General features: G+C 46.4%; 1 protein-coding gene across 10 annotated transcripts in view; it reads right to left on the bottom strand.

Moving 5' to 3' along the window:
* LOC110487480 (BAR/IMD domain-containing adapter protein 2) overlaps nt 1-13,897 on the bottom strand; it is a 132,171-nt gene extending 118,274 nt beyond the window's left edge. For all 10 annotated transcript variants that reach the window (XR_016486096.1, XR_016486095.1, XR_016486097.1 and 7 more), the window contains exon 1: nt 13,526-13,897. Coding sequence is in view for 7 of the 10 variants with exons in the window: in XM_090197541.1 (XP_090053667.1) it covers nt 13,526-13,597 (72 nt within the window). In the remaining 3 variants the exon portion in view is untranslated. The remainder of the gene's footprint in view (nt 1-13,525) is intronic.
* Between the last annotated feature and the right edge of the window lie 5,366 nt (nt 13,898-19,263).

Raw genomic sequence — 19,263 nt, forward strand, 5'->3', positions numbered from 1 at the left:
CTAGACTACAACACAATGATCCTCCCTAGACTACAACACAATGATCCAACCTAGACTACAACACAATGATCCTACCTAGACTACTCTACAACAGTTATTCTACCTAGACTACAACACAATGATCCTCCCTAGACTACGACACAATGATCCTCCCTAGTCTACAACACAATGATCCTCCCTAGTCTACAACACAACGATCCTCCCTAGTCTACAACACAACGATCCTCCCTAGTCTACAATACAATGATCCTCCCTAGACTACAACACAATGATCCTTCCTAGACTAGCCTACAACAGTCATCCTACAACACAGTCATCCTAACTAGAATAGCCTACAACAGTTATCCTTCCTAGACTACCCTACAACACAGTTATCCAACCTAGTCTACAACACAGTTATCCTACAACACAGTTATCCTACCTAGCCTACAACACAGTTATCCTACCTAGCCTACAACACAGTTATCCTACCTAGCCTACAACACAGTTATTCTACCTAGCCTACAACACAGTTATCCTACCTACCCTAGCCTACAACAGTTATCCTACCTAGTCTACAACAGTTATCCTACCTAGCCTACAACAGTTATCCTACCTAGCCTACAACAGTTATCCTACCCTATCCTACAACAGTTATCCTAGACTAGCCTACAACACAGTTATCCTACCTAGCCTACAACACAGTTATCCTACCTAGCCTACAACACAGTTATCCTACCTAGCCTACAACACAGTTATCCTACCTAGCCTACAACACAGTTATCCTATCCTACAACAGTTATCCTAGACTATTCTATGGGTAATGTAATGAATGGTTGCCTGATTGTTTTCCAGTGAGAACATTCTAGTCTCCTCCAGGCTGTAATGAACATGTCTTTTGATGAACGCCATGTTATTTGTATGTTTCATTTGATTTGCATCAGTTGTGGTTTGACTCTGGACGTTTGATAACGTGTAGAAAGGCCCAGTAGCAGGCCAGTCTGGCTGTATTGTTACTGCTGTCTGTTGCAGATCATCATTCTCCCAAGTCGTCCTATAATAATGGGGCCACGTATGTTCCCAGCAGGCCCAGTTATTCAGGACAGCTTAGCATGTGCTCTGCCCCACCCCCCCAAACACACACACACTTCCATTCTTCCCTTGGTCAACTCATATTTAACCGGTCACTATACCCTACCATTAAGTTAGTCGGGTATAATTGTGTCTGAGTGTTCCTTGCCACTGGCAGTGTGGTAGTGTTGACAGTTTGGGAGGGGTGCTGGGAAGGGAATGGAAGGAGGGAACACCTGAGGGCAGGTAACGATGGGACACACCCTTCTCTCCTCTCTACTGGCCAGGCTGGCAGGGTGCGGTCGGTTGGTTAGGAACACAACCACTGTTACACAATCCCTGTAAACCACACAGAGACATATATAGAGATGTTTACGTGGCTCAGATGGAAACTGTCCTAGTTGACACATTCTGGAGCCAGAGCATGGCAGACAGGGGGTTTCAACCTCTCTTCAACTCCTCCCCTTCTATTCTCTCCCCACCTCTCCTAGACTCCTCCCCTTCTATTCTCTCCCCACCTCTCCTAGACTCCTCCCCTTCTATTCTCTCCCCACCTCTCCTAGACTCCTCCCCTTCTATTCTCTCCCCATCTCTCCTAGACTCCTCCCCTTCTATTCTCTCCCCACCTCTCCTAGACTCCTCCCCTTCTATTCTCTCCCCACCTCTCCTAGACTCCTCCCCTTCTATTCTCTCCCCACCTCTCCCAACACCTCCTCACCTTGTCTCCTGTTTCCTTATCACCTCCCAACACCTCCTCCCTTATTCTCCTTCCCTCACCATCTGCCCCCCCCCCCCCCTCCTCTTATTTGGAAGCCAAGATCAGTCCAGATGTGACATCCCCCTAACTGTTAAAATGAGGATTAGTGGGCTGTTAATCAGACAGTCTGTGGTTAAGGAGCAGCTCCTTACTCGGGCCTATGAGGTCAGCCCTCTGTCCACCCCTCCCCCCCCCAGACCCAAGCCACAAAGCTTGCTACAGATCTAGGATCATGCCCCCACCCCGTCCATGTGTTGTTCTTCATCGTCTTCTAAAAGGCTAAACTGATCCTAAATCAGCAGTCCTACTCAGACACTGATACATATGGCCTGTGAACTCTGAATTGGGCCTGAGGGTTTGAGGCCAGCCCCTCTTTTCCCCTCCCATCCCCCTGCCACAGTGTTGTGTCGTGTTGACTTTCCCCATTGTCTGCCCTCCTTGGTCCTAACAACCAAGTTGCCTAGTAATATCACACACCCACACACATCCCCGCCCCCAGCCCCGCCCCACGAGATTACAAGCTGGCCTGGTGGAGATCAGACGTATGCAAACATGCACACACACTCACCAAACCTAGGCTATATGCACACACACTCACCAAACCTAGGCTATATGCACACACACACTCACCAAACCTAGGCTATATGCACACACACACTCACCAAACCTAGGCTATATGCACACACACACTCACCAAACCTAGGCTATATGCACACACACTCACCAAACCTAGGCTACGAGTGTCAGTCTGGAGACGCCCTGATCTCAGAAAGCCTTACTAAGCCTGTGGGTGTCAGGATGACCGGGTTCTGGAGCTCCATGTTTAGAGCTGTTCAAGCCCTCTCTCTCTCTGTGTGTGTGTAACTGTCTGTATCCCACTAAGGCAAACAAAGTAGAGGGAGGGTGAGTCACCATACTGAGTCACTGTAGGGTTCAGAGGCCTGTCTCTCCTTCAGGTAGTAGAGGGATGGTCACTGATGGGAGTGGGGGCCACAAACTCTGAACTCATCATGAGGGGCCACAGTGGCTCACGGGTCTGAGTACTCACGTCCATACCCACACATGCAGTCAGAGCCAGGGGACCGGAGCTAAACAGTCCACCCGCGAACATAACATTTTAGCACCCCCTTGACAGAAGAGACTGATGTTTTAAGTTAATTTAAATTCAACACACTTTGCCATGCGGGTGTAGAGAAAATGTTGCAGTTTTAAAGCAAGTTTGCTGCTATTCTACACATTTTGCCCTGTGGGCAGAGAGAAGATGTTTAGTTTTATAATGCTATTCTACACATGTTGCCCTGAGGGCAGAGAAGATGTTTAGTTTTATAATGCTATTCTACACATGTTGCCCTGAGGGCAGAGAAGATGTTTAGTTTTATAATGCTATTCTACACATGTTGCCCTGAGGGCAGAGAAGATGTTTAGTTTTATAATGCTATTCTACACATGTTGCCCTGAGGGCAGAGAAGATGTTTAGTTTTATAATGCTATTCTACACATGTTGCCCTGAGGGCAGAGAGAACATGTTTAGTTTTATAATGCTATTCTACACATGTTGCCCTGAGGGCAGAGAGAACATGTTTAGTTTTATAATGCTATTCTACACATGTTGCCCTGAGGGCAGAGAGAACATGTTTAGTTTTATAATGCTATTCTACACATGTTGCCCTGAGGGCAGAGAGAATATGTTTAGTTTTATAATGCTATTCTACACATGTTGCCCTGAGGGCAGAGAGAAGATGTTTAGTTTTATAATGCTATTCTACACATGTTGCCCTGAGGGCAGAGAGAACATGTTTAGTTTTATAATGCTATTCTACACATGTTGCCCTGAGGGCAGAGAGAATATGTTTAGTTTTATAATGCTATTCTACACATGTTGCCCTGAGGGCAGAGAGAACATGTTTAGTTTTTATTATGATATCTGAGTGAGAGTAACTAACAAAAATCTATGGGGGCTCCCCGGTCGATAATTTGATCATAATTACTACAATTTTAGAAAGCTGGCTATACTAACTTACCAATCCAAAACTTGTTACCTGACATGGCTCATTGAGGGACTGTTCGTGACATAAGCATTTTATTTTGACCTCCCTTTTGACCTCTCAACAGTAAGTTGAGAAACCGACTGAGTAAATACAAATAAAAGTTTGTTTTACAGTGGGGCAACAAAGTATTTTGTCAGCCACCAATTGTGCAAGTTCTCCCACTTAAAAAGAGAAGAGAGGCCTGTAATTTTAATCGTAGGCACACTTCAACTATGACAGACAAAATGAGAAGAAAAATAAATCCAGAAAATCACATTGTAGGATTTTTTATGAATTTATTTGCAAATTATGGTGGAAAATAAGTATTTGGTCACCTACAAACAAGCAAGATTTCTGGCTGTCACAGACCTGTAACTTCTTCTTTAAGAGGCTTCTCTGTCCTCCACTCGTTACCTGTATTAATGGCACCCGTTTGAACTTGTTATCAGTATAAAAGACACCTGTCCACAACCTCAAACAGTCACACTCCAAACTCCACTATGGCCAAGACCAACGAGCTGTCAAAGGACACCAGAAACAAAATTGTAGACCTGCACCAGGCTGGGCAAGACTGAATCTGCAATAGGTAAGCAGCTTGGTTTGAAGAAATCAACTGTGGGAGCAATTATTAGGAAGTGGAAGACATACAAGACCACTGATAATCTCCCTTGATCTGGGGCTCCACGCAAGATCTCACCCCGTGGGGTCAAAATGATCACAAGAACGGTGAGCAAAAATCCCAGAACCACACGGGGGGACCAGTCTGGTGACACCGCCACGGCCAGTCGGTGTAAAGGAAATAATGAATGGGGCCATGTATCGTGAGATATTGAGTGAAAACCTTGTCCATCAGAAAGGGCGTTGAAGATGAAACGTGGCTGGGTCTTTCAGCATGACAATGATCCCGAACACACCGCCCGGGCAACGAAGGAGTGGCTTCGTAAGAAGCATTTCAAGGTCCTGGAGTGGCCTAGCCAGTCTCCAGATCTCCACCCCATAGAAAATCTTTGGAGGGAGTTGAAAGTCCGTGTTGCCCAGCAACAGCCCCAAAACATCACTGCTCTAGAGGACATCTGCATGGAGGAACGGGCCAAAATACCAGCAACAGTGTGTGGAAACCTTGTGAAGACTTACAGAAAACGTTTGACCTCTGTCATTGCCAACAAAGGGTATATAACAAAGTATTGAGATAAACTTTTGTTATTGACCAAATACTTATTTTCCACCACAATTTGCAAATAAATTCATTAAAAATCTTACAATGTGATTTTCTTAATTTTTTTCCCCTCATTTTGTCTGTCATAGTTGAAGTGTACCTATGATGAAAATTACAGGCCTCTCATCTTTTTAAGTGGGAGAACTTGCACAACTGGTGGCTGACTAAATACTTTTTTGCCCCACTGTATTATGTTTTGGGAGATGAATCCACTATAAAAGGGGGTCTGTGGGCCACATCCCTGAGGAAGAGCGTGAGATTCCAACACCCCCACAGCTGTGCTTACAAACCCTGCCCTGTACTCATGTAGGGACTCAAACCAAGGAGTGCCCCTTTACTGAACAAACAGTGCCACAATGAGATTCAACCCACACACACACACACACACTGCTGTGCTTACAAACCCTGCCCTGTACTCTGACACACACAGTGGTGTCATGTGAGTCACAACAGCGTGTTGGCATCTCCTCCACCCGGTGCAGCCGCCGGCTGTTTAGGCACGCGTGCACAAGACCGCACTAATGCATTCTGTAGTGAAATGACCCAGCAGGATTCAAATGTCTCCTAAACCATGTCACAATCAATCCCCAGTCCTGCTAACAACCAATGAGGCTTGGGGAAACCCCAGACTAGTAGGAGACAGGAAACTGGCCACGGCCAGTCATCAAGTCAGGCGACACGGCCAGTCGGTGACACGAACACGGCCAGTTCGGTGACACCACCACAGTTAGGCATAGCAGAGCCAACCAAATCAAACTTTATTTGTCACATGCGCCGAATACAAGTGTAGACCTTACCGTGAAATGTTTACTGACAAGCCCTTAACCAACAGTGTAGACCTTACCGTGAAATGCTGACTGACAAGCCCTTAACCAACAGTGTAGACCTTACCGTGAAATGCTGACTGACAAGCCCTTAACCAACAGTGTAGACCTTACCGTGAAATGTTTACTTACAAGCCGTTAACCAACCGTGTAGACCTTACCGTGAAATGTTTACTTACAAGCCCTTAACCAACCGTGTAGACCTTACCGTGAAATGCTGACTGACAAGCCCTTAACCAACAGTGTAGACCTTACCGTGAAATGCTGACTGACAAGCCCTTAACCAACAGTGTAGACCTTACCGTGAAATGCTGACTGACAAGCCCTTAACCAACAGTGTAGACCTTACCGTGAAATGTTTACTTACAAGCCCTTAACCAACCGTGTAGACCTTACCGTGAAATGTTTACTTACAAGCCCTTAACCAACAGTGTAGACCTTACCGTGAAATGCTGACTGACAAGCCCTTAACCAACAGTGTAGACCTTACCGTGAAATGCTGACTGACAAGCCCTTAACCAACAGTGTAGACCTTACCGTGAAATGCTGACTGACAAGCCCTTAACCAACAGTGTAGACCTTACCGTGAAATGTTTACTTACAAGCCCTTAACCAACCGTGTAGACCTTACCGTGAAATGTTCACTTACAAGCCCTTAACCAACAGTGTAGACCTTACCGTGAATTCCTTACTTACAAGCCCTTAACCAACCGTGTAGACCTTACCGTGAATTCCTTACTTACAAGCCCTTAACCAACAGTGTAGACCTTACCGTGAATTCCTTACTTACAAGCCCTTAACCAACAGTGTAGACCTTACCGTGAATTCCTTACTTACAAGCCCTTAACCAACAGTGTAGACCTTACCGTGAATTCCTTACTTACAAGCCCTTAACCAACAGTGTAGACCTTACCGTGAAATGTTTACTTACAAGCCCTTAACCAACCGTGCAGTTCAAGAAGAAGAATATATTTACCAAGTGGGCTAGAATAAAAAGTAATAATAAAAACTAACACAGTAAGAATAAAAATAACAAGGCTATATAAAGGGGGCACCGGTACTGAGTCAGTGTGGAGGTTATATACAGGGGGCACCGGTACTGAGTCAGTGTGGAGGTTATATACAGGGGGCACCGGTACTGAGTCAGTGTGGAGGTTATATACAGGGGGTACCGGTACCGAGTCAGTGTGGAGGTTATATACAGGGGGTACCGGTACAGAGTCAGTGTGGAGGTTATATACAGGGGGCACCGGTACAGAGTCAGTGTGCAGGGGTACAGGCTAGTTGAGGTCATCTGTATATGTAGGTGGGGGCGAAGTGACGCTGCATAGGTAACAAACAAACAGCGAGTAGCAGCAGTGTACAAGGGGGGGGGGGGGGTCAATGTAAATTGTCCAGTGGTGATTTTTATGAATTGTTCAGCAGTCTAATGGTTTGGGGGTAGAAGCTGTTGAGGATCCTTTTGGTCCTAGACTTGGCGCTCCGGTACTGCTTGCCGTGCGGTAGCAGAGAAAACAGTCTATGACTTGAGTGACTGGAGTCTGACAATTTTATGGGCTTTCCTCTGACACCACCTATTATATAGGTCCTGGATGGCAGGAAGCTTGGCCCCAGTGATGTACTGGGCCATTCACACTACCCTCTGTAGTGCCTTACGGTCAGATGCCCGGCAGTTGCCATACCAGGCGGTGATACAACCGGTCAGGATGCTCTCGATGGTGCAGCTGAAGAACCTTTTGAGGATCTGAGGACCCATGCCAAATCTTTTCGGTCTCCTGAGGGGGAAAAGGTTTTGTCGTGCCCTCTTCACAACTGTCTTGGTATGTTTAGACCATGATAGTTTGTTGGTGATGTGGACACTAAGGAACTTGAAACTCTCGACCCGCTCCACTACAGGCCCGTCAATGTTAATGGGGGCCTGTTCGGCCCACCTTTTCCTCTAGTCCACCAACAGCTCCGTTGTCTTGCTCACATTGAGGGAGAGGTTGTTGTCCTGGCACCACACTGCCAGTTCTCTGACCTCCTCCCTATAGGCCGTCTCATCATTGTCGGTGATTAGGCCTACCCACTTGTGTCGTCAGCAAACTTAATGATGGTGTTGGAGTCGTGTTTTGCCACGCAGTCATGGGTGAACAGGGAATACAGGAGGGGACTAAGTACACACCTCTGAGGGGCCCCAGTGTTAAGGATCAGCATGGCAGATGTGTTGTTGCCCACTCTTACCACCTGATGGCAGCCTGTCAGGAAGTCCTGGATCCAGTTTCTGAGGGAGGTGTTTAGTCCCAGGGTCCTCAGCTTATTGATGAGCTTTGAGGGCACTATGGTGTTGAACGCTGAACTGTAGTCAATGAATAGCATTCTCACATAGGTGTTGCTTTTGTCCAGGTGAGAAAGGGCCGTGTGGAGTGCAATAGAGATTGCGTCATCTGTGGATCTGTTGGGGCGGTATGTGAATTGGAGTGGGTCTAGGGTGTCCGGGAGGATGCTGTTGATGTGAGACATGACCAGCCTTTCAAAGCACTTCATGGCTACCGATGTGAGTGCCACGGGGCGGTAATCATTTAGGCAAGTTACCTTTGCTTCCTTGGGCACAGGGACTATGGTGGTCTGCTTAAAACATGTAGGTATTACAGACTCGGTCAGGGAGAGGTTGAAAATGTCAGTGAAGACACTCGACAGTTGGTCCGCGCATTCTTTGAGTACACGTCCTGGTAATCCGTCTGGCCCCGCGGTTTTGTGAATGTTGACCTGTTTAAAGGTTTTGTTCACATCGGCTGCCGAGAACGTTATCACACAGTCATTCAAAACAGCTGGTGCTCTCGTGCATGATTCAGTGTTGCTTGCCTCGAAGCGAGCATAAAAGGCATTTAGCTCGTCTGGTAGGCTCACATCACTGGGCAGCTCGCGTCTGGGTTTCCCTTTGTAGTCCGTAATAGTTTTCAAGCCCTGCCACATCCGACGAGCATCAGAGCCGGTGTAGTAGGATTCAAATCTTAATCCTGTTTTGATGCTTTGCTTGTTTGACGGTTCGTCTGAGGGCATAGCAGGATTTCTTATAGGCGTCCGGATTAGTCTCCCGCTCCTTGAAAGCAGCAGCTCTAGCCTTTAGCTTGATGCGGATGTTTCCTGTAATCCAGGGTTTCTGGTTGGGATATGTATGTTCAGTCACTGTGGGGACAACGTCATCAATGCACTTGACTGAGGTGGTGTATTCCTCAATGCCATTGGATGAATCCCGGAACATATTCCAGTCTGTGGTAGCTAAACAGTCCTGTAGTGTAGCATCCTCGTCATCTGACCACTTCCGTATTGAGCGAGTCACTGGTACTTCCTGCTTTAGTTTTTGCTTGTAAACAGGAATCAGGAGGATAGAATTATGGTCAGATTTGCCAAATGGAGGGCGAGGGAGAGCTTTGTACTACACAGGGCCAGTACTACTACTACTACTACTACACAGGGCCAGTACTACTACTACTACTACAACACAGGGCCAGTACTACTACTACTACAACACAGGGCCAGTACTACTACAACACAGGGCCAGTACTACTACTACTACAACACAGGGCCAGTACTACTACAACACAGGGCCAGTACTACTACTACTACTACAACACAGGGCCAGTACTACTACTACTACTACAACAACACAGGGCCAGTACTACTACTACTACTACACAGGGCCAGTACTACTACTACTACTACTAAAACAACACAGGGATGGTACTACAACACAGGGCCAGTACTACTACTACTACTACAACACAGGGCCAGTACTACTACTACTACAACACAGGGCCAGTACTACTACTACTACTACAACACAGGGCCAGTACTACTACTACTACTACTACTACTACAACACAGGGCCAGTACTACTACTACTACTACAACACAGGGCCACTACTACTACTACTACTACAACACAGGGCCACTACTACTACTACACAGGGCCACTACTACTACTACTACACAGGGCCACTACTACTACTACACAGGGCCAGTACTACTACACAGGGCCACTACTACTACTACACAGGGCCACTACTACTACTACACAGGGCCACTACTACTACTACTACTACTACTACACAGGGCCAGTACTACTACTACTACACAGGGCCAGTACTACTACTACACAGGGCCAGTACTACTACTACACAGGGCCAGTACTACTACTACTACTACTACTACTACTACAACACAGGGCCACTAATACTACTACTACTACACAGGGCCACTACTACTACTACTACACTTGGCCAGTACTACTACTACTACTACACTTGGCCAGTACTACTACTACTACACTTGGCCAGTACTACTACTACTACTACACTTGGCCAGTACTACTACTACTACACTTGGCCAGTACTACTACTACTACACTTGGCCAGTACTACTACTACCACACTTGGCCAGTACTACTACACTTGGCCAGTACTACTACACAGGGCCACTACTACTACACAGGGCCAGTACTACTACTACACTTGGCCACTACTACTACACAGGGCCACTACTACTACACAGGGCCAGTACTACTACTACACTTGGCCACTACTACTACACAGGGCCACTACTACTACACTTGGCCAGTACTACTACTACACTTGGCCACTACTACACTTGGCCAGTACTACTACTACTACACTTGGCCAGTACTACTACTACTACACTTGGCCAGTACTACTACTACTACACTTGGCCAGTACTACTACTACTACACTTGGCCAGTACTACTACTACTACACTTGGCCAGTACTACTACTACTACACTTGGCCAGTACTACTACTACCACACTTGGCCAGTACTACTACACTTGGCCAGTACTACTACACAGGGCCACTACTACTACACAGGGCCAGTACTACTACTACACTTGGCCACTACTACTACACAGGGCCACTACTACTACACAGGGCCAGTACTACTACTACACTTGGCCACTACTACTACACAGGGCCACTACTACTACACTTGGCCAGTACTACTACTACACTTGGCCAGTACTACTACACAGGGCCAGGAGGCATCATTATCAACACTGGAGGACTAATGATTCATCAAGTGCATATAGAGACTCAAACAGTATCAGGTGTGTATCCATCCAGAGAACAAACACTTCCCCGCCTCCCTCCCTCCCTCCTTCAGGGTCTCTTAAAGAAGCATCTCCCTCCCAGCCTCTCGTCATCTGGCCTCCTTTCTGACGTCTGACAGATTCCCAAAAGAAGAGCAAGAGAGACCTCAGCTCCCCTCAGCCCTATTCTGGGATCCTACATGTCCTTCTTTCAGTGTAGAACTGTGCCTGGTGAAGGCTGAGAGAAGAGGGGGGGGTGTGTGGAAGTCGGTGCACTGCAGTGAACAGGGCAAATGGGTGGTTAGTTGGATGTTGGGGCTTGGGTGGTGTTCAGTAGAGAGAAAACGGTTTGAAGGATTTTGTAATATAGATGGTAGAAACTGAACAATAACCAAAAAAGAACAAAGATTTGGTTTCTTTTGCCAACCCTTTTTCTACGGTGGGCCCTACTAACATTGCCATGGTCTCTCCACCTTGAAAAGCTGAGAGGAGAACATGGAGGCTGTGTGTGTGTAGAATCATAGTGATGTGATTCCATGTGTAACAGGAAGTTGTTAGTATCCTCATAACCAGAGAGTTTTGTTAGCATTCCACAACAACTATGCACCAGGTGTTTCATTAAAAAGGTTGCCAAGCGCAATGAAGTCAACTTGAGCCCTATGGCCAGCCAACATGTGGTAGTTGAGACCCTTAGCATACTTTAAAATGGTTACAACTGAACTGAGTGTTTTAGTCCAGGTATTTCTGTAGGCTTATATGTGCAGACGCCCCACTACAACAAAATACCTTGTTCCAGGTCCAAACCCCAAGGCCCTTCCATATTCTGTAAGCCAGTTTGTTTCCTATAGGCCTGGGGCTCTAGGCAGTGTAAAAGGAAGGTTCTGTCCCATCTGAAATCTCAGCCGTCAGGTGTCAACTAGTTGAGGCTTTCCTAAAGGTGGTCCTGACCCCAGTGAACATTTTGTTTCCCCCCCCCCCCAGCACTACACAGCTGATTCAAAAATTCAAAGCTTGATGAAGAGTTGGTTATTTGAATCAGCTGTGTAGTGCTGGGGGGAAAAAATAAACATACACCCAGGGGGGCTCAGGACACCCGCCTTCTCTGAAACACCTCTCCCCTTCTCTCCCTTCCTTCTCTCTCTCCCTCTCGCTCTCCCCCCTTTCTCTCTCTCTCCCCCCCTTTCTCTCTTTCTCCCCCCTTTCTCTCTCCCCTCTCCCCTCTCTCCCTCCCCTTTCTCTCTCTCCCCTCTCCCCTCTCTCCCTCCCCTCTCTCCCCCTTCTCTCGCTCTCCTCTCCCTCCTCTCGCCCCCTTCTCTCTCTGCCCCCCTTCTCTCTCTGCCCCCCTTCTCTCTCTGCCCAAATATGTTAAACTAGTTACATTATTCTTTTGAATTTCTGACTTGTATGTATTTATAAAGCCATTTTTACATCAGCAGATGCCACAACGTGCTGATACAGAAACCCAGCTTAAACCCCCACACAGCAAGTAATGCAGATGTAGAAGCACGGTGGCTAGAATTTAATATAGTTCTATAAATAACAGATAAATAAATAAAAATCCCCAGGGTCGACTGAGAAACCCTGAACTAGCTAGTAATGCACAGATCTAGCGGTCCTAGTGGATCAGTTGGGAGGCTGTTCTCTTAGGTCATCAATGGAATATGAACGCCTGGAAAGAAGCTCGTCCCAATATGAAACTAACACAGAGGCTCCAGCCCAGGCTTATTTTTGCTGAACAGGTTTTGTGATGTTGAAATCCCCAGGGCAAATGTTTGAAGTACCTGTTACAACACAGCCTGCTAGCTGCCCTACCTCTACCTCCTCCTCCTCCTTCCTGCCCTGTCAACCAAACACAAATGTGTAGGAATGTCTCCCTCTTTCTCTCTCACACACACACACACTGTTCTAGTGGACACAGTAGGGTGCCAACATGAAATACATTGAAATAAGTTAATGTGTAATGAATCTATTGATTAAATGTGACTGTGCCACGGTGTGTGTCATATGTAGCCTGTCCATTACATGTTCACTATCTCTCACAACATAATACTGAGCCTGAACGTATTACAAACATGATCTAGTTATTATGGCAGAAGCATAGCGCAGTATGACATGTCTGAACAGTGGTGTGTAGCCTACATTGTGCGGCTGCGCCGAGGAGCGCTGATTTTACTGTAGAGATGTAGTCCTACCTGATGCCCCACGGACGGCAACAAAATGAAAGCTACGCGTCGCTATTGACTGTAAAATACGTATGGTAACGCACAGAATGTCATTCGGGAAGTAGGTCGTAATGTTGAAAAGTACATTTATTCAGAAAAGTAGGCCAATATAATTGAACAGGGAAGACCTTCAGTAAAGAGCATCGAACGCTCCCTCGGGAATTCTCTTCGAATGAAGAGATTCTAATCGCAGTTCAAGATGCGCACCGAATGGGGGAGGGCAAAAATGCTATTAAATCACTAATAAAAACACATTCCAAAATATTTACATAACTTATATTATGAGTAGGCCTATATCGTCCGTCAATAACCTGTGGCATCAAACTTTTTATAGTTGTAGAAGCTTACCTTGTAGACATTCTCCGTTATGCGGTGAACCTCGTCGGTGCGAGACATCTTGAAATCTTCGGTCAAAACCATAAACAGTATTTTCCTTTAGAGAGAAGTTATCCGAGTGAAATACGCCGAATGGGTAGAGAGAGTAGCCTAAACGAAGAGACGATGTGATGCGATTTACCGCGAAGGTACGTGTGCCTGAAAGAAAGACAGTAACCGGAAGATTCTCTTGGTCGGTTGCACCCACTCAAATCCCTCTCACGCAATCAATCTCTGCGGTGTTCGCCAAAGCGTCTTGTCACATCGCGGAGCTTTTCCAATTACAAGAGCACCACCCGCCTTCTCTGAAACACCGCCTCTCCCCTTCTCTCTCTGCCCAAATATGTTAAACTAGTTGCATTATTCATTTGAATTTCTGACATTGATTTCAAATCAAATTTATTTATAACGCCAAAATGATTTATAAAGTGCTTACACAGAAACCCAGCCTAAAACCCCAAACAGCAAGCGTTGCAGAAGCACGGTGGCAAGGATTTATTATAGTTCTATAAAGCTTAATATTTTATAAATATATACAGTGCCTATAGAAAGTCCAAACAAGGCAAAGACAGACACCTTTTGGCCTGAATGCAAAGCCTTATGTTTGAGGAAAATCCAACAACACGTCACTGAGTAACTGCCTCCTTATTTTCAAGCACGGTAGTGGCTGAATCGTGTTATGGGTATGCTTGACATCGGCAAATACTGGTCAATTTTTCAGGATGAAAAGAAATGGGATGGCGCTAAGCGTAGGCAAAATCCTAGAGGAAAACCTGCTTCAGTCTGCTTTACACCAGACACTGGGAGAGGAATTCACTTTTCAGCAGGACAATAACCTAAAACACAAGGCCAAATCTACAGCGGAATATTTTACCAAGAAGACAGTGAATGTTCCCGATTGGCCAAGTTACAATCTGCTTGAAAATCTATGGAATGACTTAACACATTGAAAAAAAAGAATGGGCAAATGTTGCACAATTCAGGTGTGGAGAGCTTTAATGAGACTTACCCAGAAAGCCTCACAGCTGTAGCCGCTGCCAATGGTGCTTCTACAAAGTATTGACTCAGCAGTGTGAATATTTATGTAAATTAGATATTTCTGTATTTCATTTTCAATACATTTACTAAATGTTCTACAAATATGTTTTCACTTTATGTTGTACTGTGTGTAGATGGCGTTTAATTATTTATTTGATCTAATCAAGATGTTTTATTTTTCATTCATCTTTAACATTGTGTGTGTTTTGTGTAGCTTGCTGACATAAAACAAAAAAGTAGAATTTTTAATCCCACTTTGTAACACATTAAAATGTGAATAAATCCAAGGGGGCTGTAGACTTTCTACAGGCACTGTATGACTGCATCTACACTTCAGGTGACTGCATCTACACTTCAGGTGACTGCATCTATGACTGCATCTACATTTCAGGTGACTGCATCTACACTTCAGGTGACTGCATCTACACTTCAGGTGACTGCATCTACACTTCAGGTTACTGCATCTACACTTCAGGTGACTGCATCTACACTTCAGGTGACTGCATCTATGACTGCATCTACACTTCAGGTGACTGCATCTACACTTCAGGTGACTGCATCTACACTTCAGGTGACTGCATCTATGACTGCATCTACACTTCAGGTGACTGCATCTACACTTCAGGTGACTGCATCTATGACTGCATCTACACTTCAGGTGACTGCATCTATGACTGCATCTACACTTCAGGTGACTGCATCTACACTTCAGGTGACTGCATCTATGACTGCATCTACACTTCAGGTGACTGCATCTACACTTCAGGTGACTGCATCTATGACTGCATCTACACTTCAGGTGACTGCATCTACACTTTAGGTGACTGCATCTACACTTCAGGTGACTGCATCTACACTTCAGGTGACTGCATCTACACTTCAGGTGACTGCATCTATGACTGCATCTACACTTCAGGTGACTGCATCTACACTTCAGGTGACTGCATCTACACTTCAGGTGACTGCATCTACACTTCAGGTGATATAGTGAAATTAAACATCACAAAAAATAAATAAAACAAAGAATGACGATTACTATTTTTTAAATCACTATCATCATGGAAATATTTGTTACTAAACAAAATCAATAGCCTCACATACCAAACCTACAAGTCATAAGTCATGTAACACCAATTCAGACTGTACGAAACTGAACAAAGACCTGGTGAAGGACACGAGCCCTTTTCTCACAGGGGAAGTATAATTAATACGGTCAGTTACTGCTGGAAAATAACACCAGGGAATGTTTTCATTAAGTGTCCTGGATGTGTCATAATGTGACAAGTGGAGGATACCGCTGTGTGGAACACACCCACCGTTATGGCTACAATGGTTTTTACATAGAGAGATTATCCATTATACAAGGAGCCAGCGTAGTTTAGGAAGGAAGATGTCCACAACATTAGAAGACTACCTTTCACAGGCATGTGAACCAGACTTCCTGTTCCTGATCAGCTCGTCACCAGCAGTAGGAGGTCTGTAGTTCTGGCTTCAGGAAACTAGACTTCCTGTTCCTGATCAGCTAGTCACCAGCAGTAGGAGGTCTGTAGTTCTGGCTTCAGGAAACTAGACTTCCTGTTCCTGATCAGCTAGTCACCAGCAGTAGGTCTGTAGTTCTGGCTTCAGGAAACTATACTTCCTGTTCCTGATCAGCTAGTCACCAGCAGTAGGAGGTCTGTAGTTCTGGCTTCAGGAAACTAGACTTCCTGTTCCTGATCAGCTAGTCACCAGCAGTAGGTCTGTAGTTCTGGCTTCAGGAAACTAGACTTCCTGTTCCTGATCAGCTAGTCACCAGCAGTAGGAGGTCTGTAGTTCTGGCTTCAGGAAACTAGACTTCCTGTTCCTGATCAGCTAGTGACCAGCAGTAGGAGGTCTGTAGTTCTGGCTTCAGGAAAATAGACTTCCTGTTCCTGATCAGCTAGTGACCAGCAGTAAGAGGTCTGTAGTTCTGGCTTCAGGAAACTAGACTTCCTGTTCCTGATCAGCTAGTCACCAGAAGTAGGAGGTCTGTGCGTTCTGGCTTCAGGAAACTAGACTTCCTGTTCCTGATCAGCTAGTGACCAGCAGTAAGAGGTCTGTAGTTCTGGCTTCAGGAAACTAGACTTCCTGATCAGCTAGTGACCAGCAGTAGGAGGTCTGTAGTTCTGGCTTCAGGAAACTAGACTTCCTGTTTCTGATCAGCTAGTGACCAGCAGTAAGAGGTCTGTAGTTCTGGCTTCAGGAAACTAGACTTCCTGATCAGCTAGTGACCAGCAGTAGGAGGTCTGTAGTTCTGGCTTCAGGAAACTAGACTTCCTGTTCCTGATCAGCTCGTCACCAGCAGTAGGAGGTCTGTAGTTCTGGCTTCAGGAAACTAGACTTCCTGTTCCTGATCAGCTCGTCACCAGCAGTAGGAGGTCTGTAGTTCTGGCTTCAGGAAACTAGACTTCCTGTTCCTGATCAGCTAGTCACCAGCAGTAGGTCTGTAGTTCTGGCTTCAGGAAACTAGACTTCCTGTTCCTGATCAGCTAGTCACCAGCAGTAGGAGGTCTGTAGTTCTGGCTTCAGGAAACTAGACTTCCTGTTCCTGATCAGCTAGTCACCAGCAGTAGGAGGTCTGTAGTTCTGGCTTCAGGAAACTAGACTTCCTGTTCCTGATCAGCTAGTCACCAGCAGTAGGAGGTCTGTAGTTCTGGCTTCAGGAAACTAGACTTCCTGTTCCTGATCAGCTCGTCACCAGCAGTAGGTCTGTAGTTCTGGCTTCAGGAAACTAGACTTCCTGTTCCTGATCAGCTAGTCACCAGCAGTAGGAGGTCTGTAGTTCTGGCTTCAGGGCAGCAGCGGTGTGGGCCGAAGCCTTGTGGGTGGAATCCAGTCCACATCTGACTTGGGCTCCAGCCAGCCAGGCAGAGAGCTGTGGTATACTGCTCAGAGAGGGAGACAGGTAGGCAGAGAGCTGTGGTATACTGCTCAGAGAGGGAGACAGGTAGGCAGAGAGCTGTGGTATACTGCTCAGAGAGGGAGACGGGTAGACAGAGATCTGTGGTATACTGCTCAGAGAGGGAGACAGGTAGGCAGAGAGCTGTGGTATACTGCTCAGAGAGAGAGACAGACAGGCAGAGATCTGTGGTATACTGCTCAGAGAGAGAGAGACAGACAGGCAGAGAGCTGTGGTATACTGCTCAGAGAGGGAGACAGACAGGCAGAGAGCTGTGGTATACTGCTCAGAGAGGGAGACAAGTAGACAGAGAGCTGTGGTATACTGCCCAGAGAGGGAGACAGGTATACAGAGCTGCGGTATACTGCTCAGAGAGGGAGACAGGTAGACAGAGAGCTGTGGTATACTGCCCAGAGAGGGAGACAGGTAGACAGAGCTGTGGTGTAGTGCTCAGAGAGAGAGAGAGACAGGTAGTCAGTCAGAGAGTGGGAGAGAGATGCCAGTGCCAATACTCCTGTCCTCACCATGACTAGGCCAGTAAGTGGACTGTTGTGGGAACAGTTCTACTAACCCACACAATGACGTCATAGCTTCATGTTCCAATGTTTGACTGTCAGACAGGTCCAACATATTGTATCCTCTTTAAATACAGCAACAATACCTTATCCTCTGGTCATATAAACATGCTCTACAATAACGATATTCAACCATCTGCATAAACATATTTGGATAGAAAACGTTGTACCCTATACCAGGGGTATACAACTCTTACCCTATGAGGTCCAGAGACAGCTGGTTTTCTGTTCCACCTGATAATTAAATTGTACCCACTTGGTGTCCCAGGTCTAAGTCAGTCCCTGATTAGAGGGGAACAATGTAATCCCAGGTCTAAGTCAGTCCCTGATTAGAGGGGAACAATGTAAATAATGTAGTGGAACTGGCTTCAAGGTCCTGAGCTAAGTTTGAGGGCTGTATACAATAGCATTATGTAAGGTAGGAAACCCATGGGGCCAAACTAATTGTTTTCCATAGCACCGTCCATGGGTGATGTTGTTCAGAGTGGGTAATTGGTGTTAGCTCATTGTTCATTCCAAGTATTCTGTTTAGTGTAGTTCTGGCTGTAAACAATGCAGTGGCTCTCTCTCACCTGGATAAAACGTCTCACACACATCACAGCCCAAACCCACATTGACCCCTAGAGTGGAGCAATATGGTAATAGCTACAACTTGCCCTCTGATAGGCTAGCTCAGGGGTAGGCAACCCTGTTCCTGGGCCAATGTGCCCTCTGATAGGCTAGCCCAGGGGTAGGCAACCCTGTTCCTGGACCAATGTGCCCTCTGATAGGCTAGCTCAGGGGTAGGCAGCCCTGTTCCTGGACCAATGTGCCCTCTGATAGGCTAGCTCAGGGGTAGGCAACCCTGTTCCTGGACCAATATGCCCTCTGATAGGCTAGCCCAGGGGTAGGCAACCCTGTTCCTGGACCAATGTGCCCTCTGATAGGCTAGCTCAGGGGTAGGCAGCCCTGTTCCTGGACCAATGTGCCCTCTGATAGGCTAGCTCAGGGGTAGGCAACCCTGTTCCTGGACCAATGTGCCCTCTGATAGGCTAGCTCAGGGGTAGGCAACCCTGTTCCTGGACCAATGTGCCCTCTGATAGGCTAGCTCAGGGGTAGGCAACCCTGTTCCTGGACCAATGTGCCCTATGATAGGCTAGCTCAGGGGTAGGCAGCCCTGTTCCTGGACCAATGTGCCCTCT

The sequence above is a fragment of the Oncorhynchus mykiss genome, chromosome 13 (genome assembly GCF_057628025.1).
Source record: "Oncorhynchus mykiss isolate SJ-2025 chromosome 13, ASM5762802v1, whole genome shotgun sequence".
NCBI classification, from domain to species: domain Eukaryota; kingdom Metazoa; phylum Chordata; class Actinopteri; order Salmoniformes; family Salmonidae; genus Oncorhynchus; species Oncorhynchus mykiss.